Source organism: Lagopus leucura, unplaced genomic scaffold (genome assembly GCF_019238085.1).
Source record: "Lagopus leucura isolate 7727_CA_CO unplaced genomic scaffold, USGS_WTPT01 Super-Scaffold_100001, whole genome shotgun sequence".
NCBI classification, from domain to species: Eukaryota; Metazoa; Chordata; class Aves; order Galliformes; family Phasianidae; genus Lagopus; species Lagopus leucura.
Window position 1 is genome coordinate 98,826,788 of NW_024962262.1, and position 17,879 is coordinate 98,844,666.

The 17,879-nt window shown below is 52.4% G+C and overlaps 1 protein-coding gene across 2 annotated transcripts; it reads right to left on the reverse strand.

The window, feature by feature from the left end:
- GPR156 (G protein-coupled receptor 156) lies at positions 1-8,096 on the reverse strand. Of its 2 annotated transcripts, XM_042868039.1 has the most exons (9): positions 7,824-8,096; positions 7,072-7,208; positions 6,735-6,870; positions 6,493-6,603; positions 6,273-6,398; positions 5,705-5,800; positions 3,091-3,327; positions 2,059-2,217; positions 1-1,800 (listed from the first exon to the last, which is right to left on the reverse strand). In XM_042868039.1, the coding sequence occupies exons 1-9, from the start codon at positions 7,929-7,931 to the stop codon at positions 613-615; spliced, it is 2,298 nt and encodes a 765-aa protein (XP_042723973.1). In that variant the 5' UTR covers positions 7,932-8,096; the 3' UTR covers positions 1-612. The 2 variants fall into 2 exon arrangements, with proteins under 2 accessions (XP_042723973.1, XP_042723974.1); XM_042868040.1 differs by lacking the exon at positions 3,091-3,327.
- Positions 8,097-17,879: the final 9,783 nt, after the last annotated feature.

A 17,879-nucleotide genomic window follows, 5' to 3' on the forward strand; every position in this document is an offset into this window, starting at 1 on the left:
GTTCACCCTCAGAAAGGTGAAAGTTCACCCTCCAGCTCTCAGTGCTCCTTCTTTCTCCAGTGGTGGCAGCCACACACTGAAATGCCTTCACACGTATCCCAGCAGAAGTAGGAACACCACATTTACTGCGCATGGTATTTCTCAGATGAAAATTAAACAAACCGCATTAATTTAAACAAACCTAAACCATTCCAGACTATTTCACCCACCACAAAGGCATACATCAGGGCACAGAAGCCCCAGGAAAAAAAAAAGGGGGGAAAAAAAAAAAAAGGACCTTTTCAGATCCTCTTTTAAGGCTGTTTGTTTCTCCTTCCCTTCAGCGCTGACCTGAGTGTAACCTATGACCATGCAACCGAGCCACACAAAACACAGGGACGCATCCAGAAGTGTCACCTTTGGACTCCACGCTTAAATTCAGATACTACTGAGCCTTAACAACAGAGAGCCTCCAACATGCCCTGGGCCACAAGGCTCAGAGATGGGACAGGCTGTGAGCTCTCCTGCCATCCCCATCCCAGAGGGATGCACTTCTGCATTGCTGTGTTGCCTCTAGCATGGTGCGTTTTGGGAGGAAGGAGGCACTCGCCTTTGAGGCATGGGTGCTTGTGGTCACACAAACGTGGGTTTCAGATCTTCTTTGAAGTTCACAACAGGCTGAGTCTTGCCCTGGGGCTCCAGCCAGCATCCCACGGCTCCGCCAGGCTCCGTATCTGTCTCTGTGCTGCTGCTGCTGCTGCTGCTGCTGCCCAGAGAGCCACGGGGACTCTGCAGGCATAGCTGGCAACACGGCCTGTGGCAGCAGGGAAATACCTCCTCGGAGCTGCTGCTGGAGTCCGAGTCTGGGTAGTGGTACAGCGAGTGCAGAATGGGATGTGCCGGCACCCCCAGGCTACTCCACTGCCGCCAGTCCTGCAGGGAAATGTTGCGGCAACCCTCTAGTTCTGTGCCGCTCACCGCCCAGCCCCGCGGCCCTGGCCAGCCCTTGGCAGGGATGGAAGGAGAGGACAGCGATGGCTGGGGGAGCCCCCTGCCGGCCCCCTCACCTTCCCTAGCCGGCCCAAGGCCCGCTGGCTCCCCGTGGCTCCGGGTGCCCGGCCTGCTGCCCGCTGTGCACCAGGCACGAGGGGATGCAGGGAGGCCAATGGAGGTGGGAGGCAGCAGGACACGTCGCCGCCGTCGGGTCAGGTAGGGGCTGAGGGAGCTGCGGATGGTTGGGTGCCCTCCCTGTGCCCCACACATCCCGCCTGTGTGTGTAGGGAAGGCCGGGCTGCAGGTTCTGCTGTCCAGGCTGAGCTCCTGCAAGACTTCCTGCAGCTTCTCACTGCTTACATAGCTGACCTTCGGGGGATGCTCTCCAGCCACACCAGCTGAGGCATCCTGCTCCAGAGGATGCTTCCCAGCAAGCATTCCACACTCCTGGACATGTTCTGGGCTGCGTTCAAGGCTGTTTCCCGTGTCAAAAAACAGTGTTGGTGAACACTCAGGCTCCTCCATTAGTTCATGCTCGTGGCTCACATGTTTCCAGAGGTCCTGAGCGTTGCTGCTAAGGGGCATGGGACTGTGAGGCAGTGCACGCAGCACAGATGAAGTTTGCTGCCCATCTTTTTCTGTATCCAGGGGCCAGTGCTCCCTGGGCACATCCCCAGTGCTGCTGCACTTCTTGCAATGCTGCCCTGTGCTCTGGGTGCAGGGATTTGGCACTTCAGGGCTGCAGCCACCCTCTGCTGACATCAGCCTCATCAGCTTCTCCTTGGCGTTGTTCACTTGCTCCTGCAGGCTCTCAATCATGGCGTTTTTCTGCATCAAACAAACAAATGTGTCAAGCTTCTCTGCTCTCATTCCACCTCTGCGTTTCTTTCTTTTTCTTTTTTTTTTTCTTTTTTTTTTCTTTAAATAGGAAAACAGATTATGCCCCAGTTTTGACACTTCAGGACGAGGATGCAGAATGACAGAACAAAACAAACCAGCTTGTCCTCTCAGGAGGGGGGACGGAGGTGTAATGAGGGGCTGCCCACCCCACCAAGCTGGGAGTAGAGAGGCCATGAAGTCCTTTACCTCTGTCAGCAGCTGCTTCATGGAGTTCTTCTCCCCTATCAGCTGGTAGAGCTGCTCCTCACTGTACACTGAGTGGTAGCTCCTGCTCGGGCTGCTGAAATATTTTGCCATGTGGCTCAGAGTCTGGTTTTCTTCTTCAAAGGCCTTCCACTGCCTGAGCTGCAGGCACAAGGAGCTGTTACTGGGGGGAGGCAGCCATAGCAGGGAGAAGGAGACAATAGGACGGGGCATGGGGGACAAAGGCTGTGATAGATATGCATGGAGACAGGCCATGAAGTGATGCTGCTGGGAGCATCCTGCACAGCCGCACCCTGCCTGCTCCTTGGCTTTGCTTTCTGCTTCTAACAATCAAGACAGTCAGCTCCTGCCTGTGCTGCAGCCTTCAAGCATGCAGCAAAAGCCCCCTCCCCCCCCCTCCAACCCTGTAACAAAGAGAACTGCACACAGCCTTGGCCCCAAATTGCTGGTGACAAGCCATCAACTGACAGTGCTTCAGGTATGTTTTCTTGTCTAGTGCTCTGCACAGCCCAGTTCACACCACTCATCGATCTCAAGCGAGCAATAGAAGAGCAAGCCCATTAGGAGAAACAAGGTGATGAATTAAAAGACACGGGATAAATAAAATGCTTGAGGCTCCCAGGCTGCAGCGATGGAACAGCAGAGGCAGAAGGCACAAAGCAGCACAGCTCAGCCACTCGTCCTTGCTCAGAGAGCACGAGCAGGCGTGGAGCTCCTCAGGGGCTGCTAACACAGGGGTTGGGGCTCTGTGCTTACGTGGCACTGATCAGCTGCAGGAGGATCACCAAGGCAGGCAGTGACCTTTTTCCCCTCAGGTATTTGTACACCTGGATGAGATCCTTCAACTCTCGCACAGATCTGCTCTTTCTTCAGCTTCACCTCTTCCTCCCTTCCTCACCTCATTTCCTCGAGCCCTAACATCCCTGCAAACCCAACTCCAAGCAAACAGCTGTTTCCTCTCACTGTGACAATGGGAGCATTTTTTCCCATAATGGCACAGAGCTGGCACAGTACCTGGGGGACAAAGATGAAGCAGTTGATTGTCGTCGTACACACAAAGATGCCTCCAGAGGTGAAACCGAAGAGCAAGTTGTGCCAAGCGCGGAAGAAGCGGTGAATCAAGACAACGGTGCCGGCCACCAGGAAGATGAGGTTGACCCCCACGATGAGCGTTAGGGACTGGTTGACTGGCGGAGAGCTGACGCTGTCAGTCAGGCCGGCCAGGTACGTCCCATACAGCAGCAGCACGCTCTGGAAGCAGAAGCCAGGGCCTGCCTTCAGCACAGATGCTGGCAGAGCATGGAAAATGACATCCTGAGGCCAGCTCCCACCCCATGCCAAGACACTTGCTGCCATCCTGATTAAGGCTCCCTGATGCATCCTGCAGCCTGTGTGCGTGCAGCAGGTGCTCCGCAGAGAGCAGCAGCCGCAGGACAGGGATGCTGTGTCAGCATCAGCTGGGCAGGAAGGCAGCAGGACCTGTGGCAGCGATGGGACCGGCGATGCTATGGGGCAGGGTACGGCCTGGAGAGGGGGAAAAATTTCTCCAGCATGCTGCAATGGGAGCAGCCAAGGCAGATGAGAGATACAAGTCCCTTCAGGGATGTTCTGCAACAACATGGGGATGAGGCACTGGGGGACATTCTGCAACAACACACCTCTGATGGAGCAGAAAGGAGCCTCAGAAGGATGTGCAGAAGGAAACAGCAGGACGGAAGAAGAAGGGGGGTAGGCTGGAGAGGAGAGGATGTCCTTGGTGCCTCTAAATAGAAATCCGGGAAACCAGTCAGTTCAATTCTTTTCCCTTCCCTGCTTCCTGCCCGACTCCAGTGGTGGTGCTGGGGCTGGAGAAAGGCTCTGCACACAGCAGCCCCCTCCCTGCTCACACTGGCAGGCAGCACTGAGTGTTTTTGCCTTCCTCTCTATCTCAGGGCATGATCTGCCATAAGCATCCTTTGGAAATGCCATCTAACACATTCCTTGCTAATGCAAAGACCCAAACAATGGGAATGTGACTCCTACATTACCCCTGTGGCACCCAGCAAGTGCAGCTGTCAGCGTTTTGCTGCTAATAAATATTAAATTGTTATCTGGCCATCGAGAAGAGCTTTGTGGCCAGTGCTGCACATATTCTGTAGACTCTCAATCTGAGAGCACTGTGAATTATCACAGGGAGCAGCGGTGGTGATAGAGCATGGAATTAGGCAGATACTCAGACCTGCTCCATAGGAGCATGTGAGTCCTAACTGGACCACAACCACATTCACTGGATCGTAACAGCACTCACCACAGGGCACCTCCAAACATACATCCTGAGGGCAAGGACCAAAATGCCATTTAAAATTCACACAGTCTGCCAGGGACACAGACAAAAACATTGCCATCTGGTAAACTGGAACTTTAAATAAGCACAGGGCTAAGTTTTATTGTTGTTGTTTTAAATCCTGAGCCTAGGACTGCACTCCTCATTCAATTGATGACCTTGGCAAGCCATTGCTGCCTATTGCTGTGAGCCAGTAAAAGCGGGATAATTCACTGAGTGGCTTCACAAAGGGCCGAGCACAGTAATGCCTTGGAAGATAAGAAGTGCTACATACACATGGAGATGGAGCCTGCTCTCCCCTCAGTATAAGTCCTGATTAACTCCAAAGAAATGCCTGCTCTAGATAGGATCGGGGTCAGGCTGAAGGCACCGCTAATTAAGATTAACTATGAGCGAAAAAGTTTTATTGTGAATGGAGGAACAAAAACAGTCTACAGGTAAGGCGTTCCCTTAGCCCTGAAGAAGCCTAACTCTACTGGAGACAACGTCAGGAATGGAGACACAGCACTGAAAGTGGCTGCCCACAGGAGGTCTGAAGTCCACAGCACCAAAAGCCTTTTAAGGCTAGGCTAGGTAAGCTGATGTGTCAAAAATGGAGTGTAGGGGGGAGAAGGACAGTGTCTTGAGGCCTCTGTCTACTCTTTTTCCTATAGTTCCTGGTAGCTGGTCAGTGAGTCAGAAGCAGATGAAGCCATGCACAAGAGCAGGCTGTGATCTCACCAAAATCTTCTTGCTGAAGTGCTTCCAGCCTCTGCCAGAGACACATGAGACCATGGATAATTACAGCTATAATTACACTTACATAGTTACATCAGTATAACTAACTCTCCTGGAATATGAATGGCCACGTACAACAGTGAAAGTGAGCTTCAGTGGTATAATTAAGCCGATAAACATCCTGTACAGGTAGGCACCAAGCACCTGTCGTCAGCACCTCACCTCCCTGATGTGGTGGCAGAGGACTCAGGGGCACGGTGCATCACTGGGGTGGGCGGTCAAGCGAAGCCTCATGGAAAAAGTGAGCTTTGGAAAACATTAAGGCAGAAGTTCTAAAGAGGAAGAGAGATGAGGTGTGAGTGGTTACAAGGTGAGAACCGGAGAGACAGCAGGGATAGAGTGGTTAACAGGGAATGCAAGAGGGAAGGAATAGAGATGAGAGGATTTCAGGGTGAATAGGAGCAGCTGAGATCTTCAGCTCACATGTGGCTTGGGAGGGCAGTGAAGTAACAAATACTGCTGAACAGTTTAGGCTGTAAGATCAGAACAGTGAGATACATTGTAAGAATCAATAAATCGGTTACGTACCTTAAACCCTAAAATGAGAACGAGCCAAAGATCGGAATAAAGAGATGCACAGGACTGCATCCGGCTCACTGAGCAGGTCATGCCTTTCTCTGTGACCTACAAGGCAATGGGAAGGCAGAAGTGAAGACTGCTGCCCTGCCCAGGAGCAACCAGACCAATGGGCAAATTGGTCTGCACACTCCTAAAGGGAAATGCCAAACTTGGTGCTGCTGAGGAAGACAGTTAAAGGGAAGTTGTGTTATTCCAATTTCAACAGGGCTGGTTACACCTTTTCCTAGAGCAGCTGCAGATGGCAAGGAGCTCTCCTGTGGCACCCAGGTGACCTGCACAGACTGGCCTTGGTCATTCATCAGGACCCCACTACTCAGCCAGGCAGAGCTCTGCTAACAGATACCGCTTCCAGGTCTGTGGCTGATACTTCTCTATGTAATAGGCCATAGACACAAGCCTAGCCTAAAGCATCCAGAAGGCTCCACAGCTCATCTCTCTGTCTGGTTTTCAAACAGCCCCTCCAAATGCTTTGCCGACTGAACACAGGACACAGCACAGCACTGCACCATCGCATTACCCGCAATGAGACACTGCGGCTCCGGAAGCACTGGACCGGGTCGGAGAAAACCCATGTGAAGAGCAGCACAGCATCTGCCAACACCAACACCGCCACCATTGCCAGCAGCTGGAGGTCTTTGATAATCTGCAAATATGTGAAAATGTTACAGGAGAGTGATGTGATGATAGCAACAGCTATCCCAAACTGCTGCATGCTGTTCTGGGCACTTGTTACTCACCACCCGCTTGTCCGGCACCCGCTGAGTGAACACCTTGTAAAGCCTCCAGCTCTTCCCCAGGATGGGCCCAAACACCAGGGAGGTTCCCACACACAGCAGGCAGAGTCGCAACTGCAGGCAGGGAAAGGAGCTGGACTGGGGACGTGTCTATAGAGCCCCAGCTGACGCTCGTGTCCAGCTCCCACCCGTATCCATGCATGTGGACACGTGTGAGGGCACCCATCCTGGCAATCCCTGCTCACCTGGATGAGCATTTCCACCGATTTCCCTGATGACAGGCTCTGCTCCTGAATCCCAAAGAGGTAAGCACTAGTGTAGGTCAAGCCACTGCCCAGCAGGGTCACAACATTCAGATTGGGGCTGGACATCTTCACGATCCTCCAGGAGACAAAGCAGGGAAGTGGTGACAGTTACTGAGAGCAGCGGCCCAGCAGCACCGGAACGAGGTCCCCTTGCAGGGATGAGGGTGGCCTTGCTTGCCTCGTGCTGTCCCTCAGGCTCGCCCCTGCCATACTGTGTGCCCTCAGCACTGACCCTGAGCCCTGGGGAAGACCTTGCAGCAGGAAGGGAGGCTCTCACCTGTTTTTCCTGAAGCGGATGGTGAAGGCAAGGAAGAAAAGCGCAAGCAGGACTCCTCCAGTCAGAAATGTCCACACAACTCCCAGGAGGGCAGCAGAGAAGGATGGGGGGCTCTTCCCACTGCGGTCAGATGATGTCTGAGAAAGGTGGAAGGGGTGAGGAGGAAGAGGACATCTCTGGGGCTCCCAGTGAGGGAGGTCCCTTCACTGGCATGGCTGCTCAGCCCCGAAGGACATGCAACCATGCTTACCAAACTCCTCTCTCTTTCACATACACACACACATACAAAACAGCTGCTGTTTCCCTGGACATCATCGGCCTGTGACTGTGTGAAGTTGATGGAGCACTTTGTTTACCACTGAGCAGAGTAAATCCTTGCCTTAGCAGGGGGAATATTAATTGTAGCAAAGCTGCCAGGGCCGAGGAGCCAAGCAGCTTATGGCCCTCTCATTAAGGGCCGCGCTCGGCCAGTCCCTGCGGCAGCCTCACATGGAGCCAAACGCCTGCACATGCGTCACCAAGTTGTTCCTGCTGGCCCAGCAGTGGGGACAGGTGCCTCATATTGCAGATGGTGACTTTTAATTAAATGCTGCTCTATTAATATTTCAAAAGCCCTTTGAAGTGGCAGGAGGTGGGAAAGGCCAAGGGCAGAGAAGGACACCCAGCGTGCAGCCTCTAGCAGGAGGGGACCGTGTTGCCCCATGCCCCTCTCCATCCCTCCTCCCAAATCCCCTTCCCCGGAGAAAACGTACAATGGTGACAGTGCAGAGCTCCTGCAGCATCCGCTGCTGCTGCTGCTCCTGGTCGCTGAAGCCAGGCTGGCCATTGCAAAGGTCAGAGCAGTTGAAACTCAGCTCCATAGCACATCCTCAGCCTTCATCCAGAACGGCCTCTGATTCAGCGCAGGGTGCCCGGGTGACACAGTGCCATCCCGCACCGTCCTGCCCAGCCCCTCGGGGTGCCCTGCAGACCAACATGGAGTGGGTGTCATTGCGGCCTCCAGCACCCAATGCCGAGCCGAGGCCAGGCGTGTGCCAGTCCTGGCACCCCGGCCCCTGTGCACTCTCACTGCCTCCTTTGCTCCTCTTCTGTGGGGGTTTTAATAGGCCTCATTACCATTTTAGACATGAGGTCATACTTATACTCAAGCATCCCTACCCAATTACCATTGTCACTGGTTTTAATTAGCTTCCCGTACATGGCCCTAAACGAGGCTCCTGCCGCCAGCAGCTGGGGAGGACGCGTGAAAGCTCTGTCCCTGTGCTCTGGTAGTGGCAGGCAGGCAAAAACTCATTCCAGGAGTGTTCCTGGGGGCTGCCCCCAGCACATGAACCCTGAGCTCAGACCCCAAACATCGCTAAAGGGCCTCGCACCACCATTCCCCTTCCTCAGGTGCACCTCATGGGCCAGAAGCTCCTGGTAAGGAAAAGCTGCCACCACCATATGCACAGCAAAAGGCCGGCACCACGTGAGGCTCTCCCACCGCTCACAGATGGACAGGCGTCTGAAAGGAGCTTGTGGGGCAACTCTGGATGAACTCAGTAATGTCCAGCCACCCCTCAAGGAGTGGCACCAAGAGCCAGTGCATCTCCACATGAAGCTGCCCCTCGGAAACACTTTGGATAAAGGCAATTTGCATTCAACTCAGTGTCTCTGGGGTTGACAAACTGCTTCTTTAGATTCTCCAAGACCCAAGATGACTTGTCTGCTGATGCTGAGCAACTGTACGCAGGTGTATAAACATCCTTCAACAACATTGCTCATGTCTAATTGAAAATCTCCACTCTCTCAAAGTTTCTCCTTGCCTTCAGACCCTTTTTTGAAAAAGCAAAGGAACAAAACCCCGAACTTAAAGAAGCTGAAAAATCTATGCAAAATGCCTGAGCCCAAAGTAGGCACAATGAAGGTTTCACCTGAACTAATTATTTTTCATCTAGCGTTGAAAGAGACTTTTTCCCCCAAAAAACAAGGCAGTGTCACAGTATGATGAATCCAAAGGTGGAAAACTAAAGAAGTCAATTTGCAAACAACAGAACAATCTCCACATTTCTTGAACACCTCCAGGGATGGTGAGTCCATCACCTCCTGGGCAGCTGTGCCACTGCCTCACCACTCCTTCTGAGAAGACATTTTTCCTAATATCCAAACTGAGAGAGACCAAAAAGGAGACCTCTGCTAATCTGTGGAGCTTATGCTCCCACTGATGAGAGATGGGGACTACTGGTGGGGAGCCATCCCAGCAGGACAGGATGCTGGACCCCACACTTAAACCACCAAGCCTTTTGATAGCTTTTCCTGTAGGATGAATGACATGAGATGGGTTTTGCAATTCAGAAAACTCTGGCGCTTCTGAGAAAGATTCATGCTGCTCCCTTCTGCCATTCTTGCCCAACAAGATCCCTTCTCGTTTGACCTGAGAAACCTGCAGCATTGCCAACCCCAAGGCGACCAAAAAAATCCCAAGCTACATTTACTGCAGCACCCCCAAACACAGCTATTCAAAAATTGCCTCTTCCTCTCTCCTCTCAGCTTTCCCATACACCATTTCCAGCCACCATTACAAAATGTGCCATGCATTCATCCTCATCCACATTCCAGATATGGAAGTGTTGTTGGGTGCCCATCCGTGCTGCCGATGCCATCACTTCCTGCTTCCATCCCCACTGAAGGCTCCCCTCTTTGCAAATCTGCCTCTTCCCAGCCATTCCCATTCAAATCCTATCCCAACACGTCACTCTGAGCCATGGCCCCGAGCTGCAGCAGTGGTGGCCTCCAGGCACTCGCACTGTTGGCAGCCACAGGGAGGCACAGCCTTCACTGCTCTCCATAACTGCACCCAAAAAAGCCATCCAGCTATTTACAGGAGCAATTCAACCGGTGGCTGATGTGTGGGATTTAATTAAAATAGAGGTTCTCTCCTCGCTGCTGAGCTGTGGAAGTGCAGAGGGAGAGGCCGCAGCGGGACGTTTCCATGAGGCTGTGCTGCAGGTGGAGGCTGTCCCCCAGGAGCTCACCATTTCAGGAGCTGGCAGAGAGGAGTTCTTGCAATCAGACACTGGCCCTGTGCAGCCCCATAGCCGTGTGCTCCTGCAGGTCGGGTGAGAGTGGCAGCACTGCAAAGCCGGGCAGCGGGGATGCTGCCAACCCAAAAAAGCTCGCCATCATTTTTATTATTTTCGCCTTTTAACATTAGACGGGAGCTTGGAAATGAGATGACAGGTTCCGACCCTGAAACAGGAGGCAGAGCAGTCTCTGGGGCCTCCTGGGCAGGGCCTCCCGTGGGTCAGAGCCACGCCAGCTCCCACCGGGCTCGCCCTGGCACGGTGCAGGCGAGGCGATGCCGGCACATCAAGGGCGCCAAGAAACGCCAGCTGCAACTCAACACGGGCTGCGGGCGGATGACGGCTGCCAGTTTCCAGGGATCTGGTTTCCCTGCTCTCCTCCGAGCCCCGCTCAGGCTGCAGGGTGGCCGTAGGGCAGTGGAAAATGCACGGCCCGGGCTGTTTGCAACGCTGACGTCCAGCTGAAGCCGAGTGGGATGTCATGAGCCACTCCCGGCACGCTGCCCCCGAGCAAATGAGGCAGGAGCGGGGGTGCAGCGCTGCAGGGCCAAGCAGGACCCTCTGCCCTGCTGAGGGGTTGGGCACAGACTTTCTTCCCTTTGCTCCTTCCACTCCAATGAAACCCCGTGGGTTCCGGGGAGCGAGCTCATCGGGGCCACAACTTCCCATCCCCGTATCCCACAGCCGACCCGCTCCTGCTCAGCATCCCCCTGCACGGCACGGCTTGCAGGGTGCTGGGACTTTCAAAAGAGAGAAAAAAAAAAAAAAAAAAAACACCGTCTTACGCCCACCACCGTTACGAGGCCGGAGGTGACCTGCAGGCACCGTGCCGCACCCCGAGCGCGGAGCAACCCGAGCGCGGAGCGCTGCGAGCACGGAGCCCACATCCCCGAAGCGGGGCCCCGAAGCCTCTCGCCCCCCGCTGCCCCGCTGCAGCCCCCGACCCACCTGCACCGGCCCGAGGCTCTGCGGAGCACCGCCGAGATGCGAACCTCGGGGCTGGCGGCGGCTGCGCCCGGCTCGGCTCCGCACGGCGCGGCACGGCTCAGCGCGGTGGAGGCGGGCGGCGGGGAGGGGCCGGGGCGGCCCCGCTCCTCCCGCCCGGCTCGGCGCCTCTCCGCCGGGGTCCAGGCTTAAACCCGGGGGCCGGGAGCTCCGCGTCCCGCCGACGGACCCTGCGGCCCCCGGCATCCCCTCTCCTTCTCTTTCCCTCTCGTCTCCCGCAGCCCCGAAGGCCGCGTTAACTTCCCAGCATCTCCCCTCTCTGTTTGACCGGGTTTTCTTCCCCGGCTCCTTTAGCCGAAAAGCCTTCTCCCCACCAGCTCTCATATTCCCGGCCCGGCCTCAGAGCACTTCTGGAAAGCTCTGCTCTTGGCCGAACGGCTGTTCTCTTCCCCTACACCCCATTACCTCGGTGGCTGCTCCCACTGCCTCTGATCCCCAAAGCCTCGGCCCTGCAGGACCTGGGGAGGTGGGCAACGGCTCTTTCAACTATGGCTTTGGTCACCTGCTGAACTCTCCATAAACTACTCAATTTTCAGTCAAAGTTTCCTTCGGGATAAACTGCATTTTGTATTTTCTTCGGTTTGGGGAAAATCAGATTCTTCAGAAATCCAGATTCCTATCTGAGTGTTTCCTGAGATGTCCATCCTGGCCCCACTCACTGAGCTCATCGGTCACACGCGTGCATGGAGCATTCCCTTGTGGTTTTGCTCATGAGCATCAATACACACACAGTCTGCACCAAGGTACCTAAATCCTAAATCATGGACATTTGTGATTGACATAAAGCACTGTGCCTATCTGTTGTTTGCCATCTTCTCAGTGTGTGGCAGCCAGCAACTGCAACATCTCCACTAAAGCAAGGGGGAATGGAGTTAAACTGAAAGAGAGGAGATTTAGGTTAGATGTTAGGCAGAAATTCTTCACTCAGAGAGCAGTGAGGCAACTGGCACAGACTGCCCAGAGAGCTGTGTGTGCCCCATCTCTGGAGGTGTTCAAGGCTAGGTAGGATGGGGCCCTGGGCAGCCTGAGCTGATGGGTGGCAGCCCTGACAACAGCAAAGAGTTGGGACTGGGGGAGTTTTGGGTCCCTTCCAACCCATTCTTTTCAAACACTCGACCCACTTAGCCCACAGTCCCCTGACTTTAAATTGCTGAGGCTTTGGCCCATTTGGGTGGTCATTCGGATATTCTTTTTCTCTGAGGCTCTTGACACCTTTTCTACTCTCTTGTTATTCCCACACCATCCTGTTGGCTTTGTGACCCTTCTGAAATTGTCTCTAGTGACATAGAATCATGGAATCATTTGAATCGGAAGGGACTTTAAAGCTCATAGAGTCCAGACCCCTTTAATGGACAGGAACATCTGCAGCTTGATCTTGTTGCTCAGAGCCCTGTCTGGCCTGACTTTAAATGTCTCCATGGACGGGGCAACCTCCATCTCCCTTGGCAACCTGTTCCAGTGCTTCACCACACTTATCCTAAAAAAACCCTTTTTCCTAATATCCAGTTAAATCTCCCTCTTTTGTTTTGAAACCATTTCCTCTTGTCCTGTCACTGCAGACCCTGCTAAAGAGTCTGTCCCCTTTATCCTTCTTATAGCCCTCTTTTAGATACTGAAAGGCCACTCTCAGGTCTCTCCAGAGTCTTCTCTTCTCCAGGCTGAACAGCCCCATCTCTCTCAGGATAGATGTTCCATCCCTTGGATCATTTTTTCTGGCCCTCCTCTGGACGCACTCCAACATGTCCATGTCTCCCCTGTACTGAGGACTCCACATCTGGATGCAGTACTCCAGCTGAGGTCTCACCAGCACAGAGTAAAGGGGCAGGCTCACCTCCCTGACCTGCTGGCCAAGTTTCCTTTGATGCAGCCCAGAATCTGGTTGGCTTTCTGGGCTGTGAGGGCACATTGCTGGCTCATGTCCAACTGCCATCCACCAGTACCCCCAGAACCTTTATGGCAGGGCTGTGTTCCATCCTTACATCCTGCAGCTTGTACCAATAGTGGAGACCTATAACCCATGTAAGCTGAAGCTATGGCGCAGTCTGAAGCAAGAATTTCAGTTCCAGAGTGGCTTCCACTGTGCTCAGAATCCAAGTTTACTCCCACCAGTGGAAACTGGTTTGCGAGCAACACCCTGCTCACCTATCCTGTCTCCTATGCAAACAAGGCTGATCCCAGATTCACCTGACAGGAGGTCAGACAGGTATGGAGGGCAGGGGCCTGAGACATCATTCAGCCCCCGTTTGGCCATTTCCCCACAGTCAACAAGCTGCCAGTGGACAGGCAGTGCGTTCAACTCTTCCTGACCCATTCCGCTCCACCTGCTATGCGGAACCATGAAAGTGTTAAAAAACAGTGCAGTTCTGCAGACTTCATGCACCCTGCCAGCAGCACGGCTGGATGGGGACCACATCAGGACAAAGGGTGGCAGGGCAGAGTTTGTAAGAAAGCAGGAGGTCGGCTCTGCAGCAACTTGGTCAGAGCACAGGGGCTGTGATCAGCCTTGATGAGGAGGCACCAGACACCTGGCAACAACGATGCAGATTCTGTCCTGGGAATCTGAGACAAACAGTTGCCTCATCTTTGACAAGAACCTCTCCAACTCGTTGGGATCATTTCATTTCTTAAGAGTGATATCCTGAGGGAATGAAGCTTATTCAGAGTGCATTCAAGTGCCCATTGTCCCCGCTTTAGCAATATTTAAACCTTCTGGCAAACTGCAATGAATATAACAGTGGGAGGAGACTCTCAAAGCTGGGAAGTTTTGACAAGTTTCTGTGGCAGGGCAGAGAAAGAAACAGCAAATCTTGGAAAAGGCTGCCCACAGAAGCTGTGGATGCCTCATCCCTGGAGGCATTCAGGGCCAGGTTGGAGGGGCCCTGGGCAGCCTGAGCTGGTGGGTGGTGACTCTTTTGGTGAATGAATGATTGAATGACCGAATTCCTCCAAAGCTTGTTAGTGCTTCACGAAGGACCATGCTGGTGTGCCATAGCAATGCTCCATACAGACCTCCGAGGACAGTGCTCCTGAGGAATCCAGCTGGGCTTTGCACAGGCCCCAGTACATGCCCACACAGGATACCAGGAGTTCAGCTAATTTATGTAGGCGACTGCTCATGTCCAGTGTGTCCAATAATCCAGCCTGCTCTTTCCTGTAATACTGAGTCCTCGTGTATTATTGTTATTAAAGGTTTAGCATGACCTGGAACCCAGGGAAAGCGGCCAGCTTCTTTGATGCTAATGTGAACCACCAAAGCTTTCAGGGTTCACCCGCTGTGGCCAGCAACACCCAAGCCTGGCAGCACTTAGTGGTCTCAGGAGGTATCTCAGCCTCGCAGGATTTGATAAGGAAACAACAAAGTCTCCTGCAGTGCTGTGTTTCAGCTGTGCCCGTCTGCTAAATAACAGGTGGTAAATGATGGTTTCCTTCAATTGTAGCGGTCTGTGACTACCTATGAAGTCACACAGTGACCTCAGCTCAGTCCTTCGCTGCTACTTTGTACTACTTCGGTGCTGTGAAGATGTTTTTCTTTCTAACAATAGAGAATAAAAACAAAAACAAAACCCTTTCTATTAATGCAGAGCTAACTCGCATCCAAGGCACAACAGAAGCACTCTTTTTTCTGGCTCTAGCTACGAATCTGAAGCACTTTGCTGATTACAGTCCTTCTCAGGTTGTCCTTTGTTGTAGCAGGGACCTGAGGCTCGCCTTGCTGCTGCTGAGTGCTGTGCTGGCAGGAAGGATCCCTGGCAGAGCATTGAAAGGGAAAAGGGGTACCATGGGTCTCAGAAAAATTCCTTACGTGCAACTGAACGATGAGAGATGAAAGGGGGTGCTGAGGGTAAAGTGAGTTATGAGAAACAGGGTCAGGAAATGACTACTGTCCACACTTTGAGTGGATTCAAAGGTCAAAAATAATTTAAGAAATGACTTTAGGGAAGGGACCAGGCAGGTGGAAAGGTAAAAAGTATATGAGTATCTCTGAAGGATCTGACACTTGGAGCCATGTGCCTGGTAGCCAGTATCTTAAAGAAATCCGTCAAGTCAGAAAATTAGTGTGTCTGAAGAACAGCAAATGCAGAGAGGATGAGCTGCAGGGAAATACATACCTTTATGGCATCAGCACAAGATGCAGGATGGAGGACTCACCTAACGGGGAAGATAAGCGTGTCATGGAGAAAGAATAGGTTGAGCCTCAGGGTGTGAGTGCTGAAGCACCACCAGCTGTAAGGGTCATGCTTCGAGATGTAAGCCAGGAGCATGAAGCTGAATGTAGGAAAGAAAGTGGGGCAGGAACAGGAGAAGGAGCGATGAGTGTGACATAAAAAGGTAAATCAATCCAGGCAAGCAAGGAGCCAATTACCTCTAACTCTTCATAGAAGGCAGTAGAAATACATTCTGAAAGTAAAACGACTGTTTCAAATGCAGATCCACAGCATCTTTCTGCAGATACAGAATCACAGAATCACAGAATTGCAGGGGTTGGAAGGGACCTCCAGAGATCATCGAGTCCAACCCCCCTGCCAAAGCAGGTTCCCTACAGCAGGTCGCACAGGTCGGCATCCAGGCAGGATGTTAACACCCACAACACCCACAACACCCAATTTAGCAACTCCTTCTATACAGTGACAGCGATGGGCACTGATCTAAATATGTCAATATCATACACCTAAAAGTCATGTGACAGATTTCCCATGTCCATTAAGGCTGAGTCAAGCCCAGGATCACTAGTACAGAATGTAAAGCACTCACACAAATACGTTTGCCACTTCATTGCCTCTAAGAAACTTGAAGCAGTGACTGCAGATTGCTTTACCCAAACTTTAGAAACTGAGATGGGAAAATTTTTTACAACCGCAGCAGCTTTTGGTGTGAGAGGTTGCTGTCATTTAAAAGCATTATAATCACCTACTTCATAGAGCTACACACACCAGCCCGACGTTGTTAACTCTGCAGTCTCTCTGAAGCTTTGAAAGCCATTCATCCTGGACTCCTTTAAAACTAAAAGAAACACACCCTTCTTTTTTTTTTCTTAAGAAAAGGAGCCTTTGAAAAAGTTTATGAATAGATGTTTACCCATGAAATCCGCATAGAGAAGACAATTATTACTAGATAAAAGATCATGAAGATATTTGACAGCTTTTTTCAACCTAAAGAATTAAAAAAAAAAAAAAAAAGTGAATGACGAAAGCAACGTGACTTTCAGGTTTGAAAACACCATTTCTGTAAAAGGAAAAGGGGGAAGAGAATGCTAATGCTGAAATGGTTGGGCTGCCATGTAAATCCAACACTCAGGTGGAAACCTCTTAGGCTTGCGATGTTCAGGCACATTAGTGCAAGGAGAATGGATGAGCAATGGTGGGATTTTATCACTCTAACCAATAGTGCCAGTGTCAACACTTTCTCATAAAACTCAACTCAGCTCCTGCAGTGATTGGTCAAACCCAAGGGTTCCCCCATACTTCTGGAAACAGGCTTGGGAAAATACACAGTCCTGGCACCTGAAGCAGAAGCTGAAGATGACCAGAACAGTCTTATTTTCAAGTGCCATTTGAGCCTTTTTGATGCCGGGCTATTATTCTGGATTTCAGGAATGAATGTGCTGCCTGAACAAAGCCGCCACAGACCCACGTCCACTCCTGTGGTTGTCTTGACCAGGACTACTGCTATTACAGTCGTCTGAAAAGAAGTCTCTGGAAAGATGAAAGGGTTTTCCCTGGGTGACGAATCAGCCATTAGCCGGATTTGCTGGTTCACGATACCTGTGAATTTCCCCATCATCCCAGATGCACTGGGGGACTCATCTGACAGTGCATTAATACGATCAGTGGGAAATAACCATCTGTGAGGCATGTTTCCCTATTTCTGACATGCTATATCCCCACCCGTTGGGAAAGAGCTGCCTGTTACCTTTACACACCATAAAGTATGTTATGCCTTATCCGTAGGCATCACCGCTGCTCATTTCAGTAACATCTGGACCAGAATGTGTATGACTCATTTTGTCCCAGCAAAGCATCATTAGGCTTCACATTTGTCCCCAGCAGCTTCAAGAAATAAACTTCTGGATGCAAACACTCAACTGTGTAATGGTAAAGCCAAGTTCATTTTTCCATGCTGAAGGTAGACAAGCCCTGCTAATCCTCTCCTGTGCAAATGGCATTGCGTGGGGCCATTTACGTGCAATGAGGACAAAGTGAGCAAGGAGAAGGCTGGCCTCATGTGGTGAGCATGGTCTCCCTCTGCCCTCTTTCCTGGAGGAAGGCACTCGCCACAGCCAGCTGCTCGGCACTGAGAGGCCAGGAGCTGGGAGGAGGAGGAGCCCTCACCAGGGCTCTGCCAACCACTCTAACACAGGCTAAGTTTACAGCAATAAATCAGAGCACAAACATACTTCTGTACTTCACACAGGGTGAAATGCCCACGGCACTCTATCAAGGCCCTCCTGGATGCGCTCCACAGCAGCTCTCGCCCTTGTGGCTGACTGCCGAAGAGCCCTCAGAGCTCAGGGCTGTAAACACCCCCTGCCGTAACAAGCCCAGAGCACGCAGGTTGGCAGCAGCTGACTGAGGAAGGCTTTTGGCTCTTAAGGCCACACGTCTCCCCTCCACGTGCTCAGCCATCCAGGTCTGTGGGCAGGGTTCCCGGAGAGGGGCAGGCCATGGCACTGGGCACAGCCAACGTTGGGGCTGCTCCTTCCCTAGGAACCATCACCGAGGGTTATCTTCGGGCAGGGCTTTG

What these genes read in the sequence shown, in the direction of transcription:
- GPR156 (XM_042868039.1), bottom strand. Translation starts at nt 7,931, where the DNA reads ATGGAGCTGAGTTTCAACTGCTCTGACCTTTGCAATGGCCAGCCTGGC. An exon ending in TTCTCATTTTAGGGTTTAAG is followed by an intron (nt 3,328 to 5,704) that starts GTACGTAACCGA and finishes TTCTGCTTCCAG; the next exon opens with AGCGTGCTGCTGCTGTATGG. An exon ending in TGAAGCAGCTGCTGACAGAG is followed by an intron (nt 1,801 to 2,058) that starts GTAAAGGACTTC and finishes TGTTTGATGCAG; the next exon opens with AAAAACGCCATGATTGAGAG.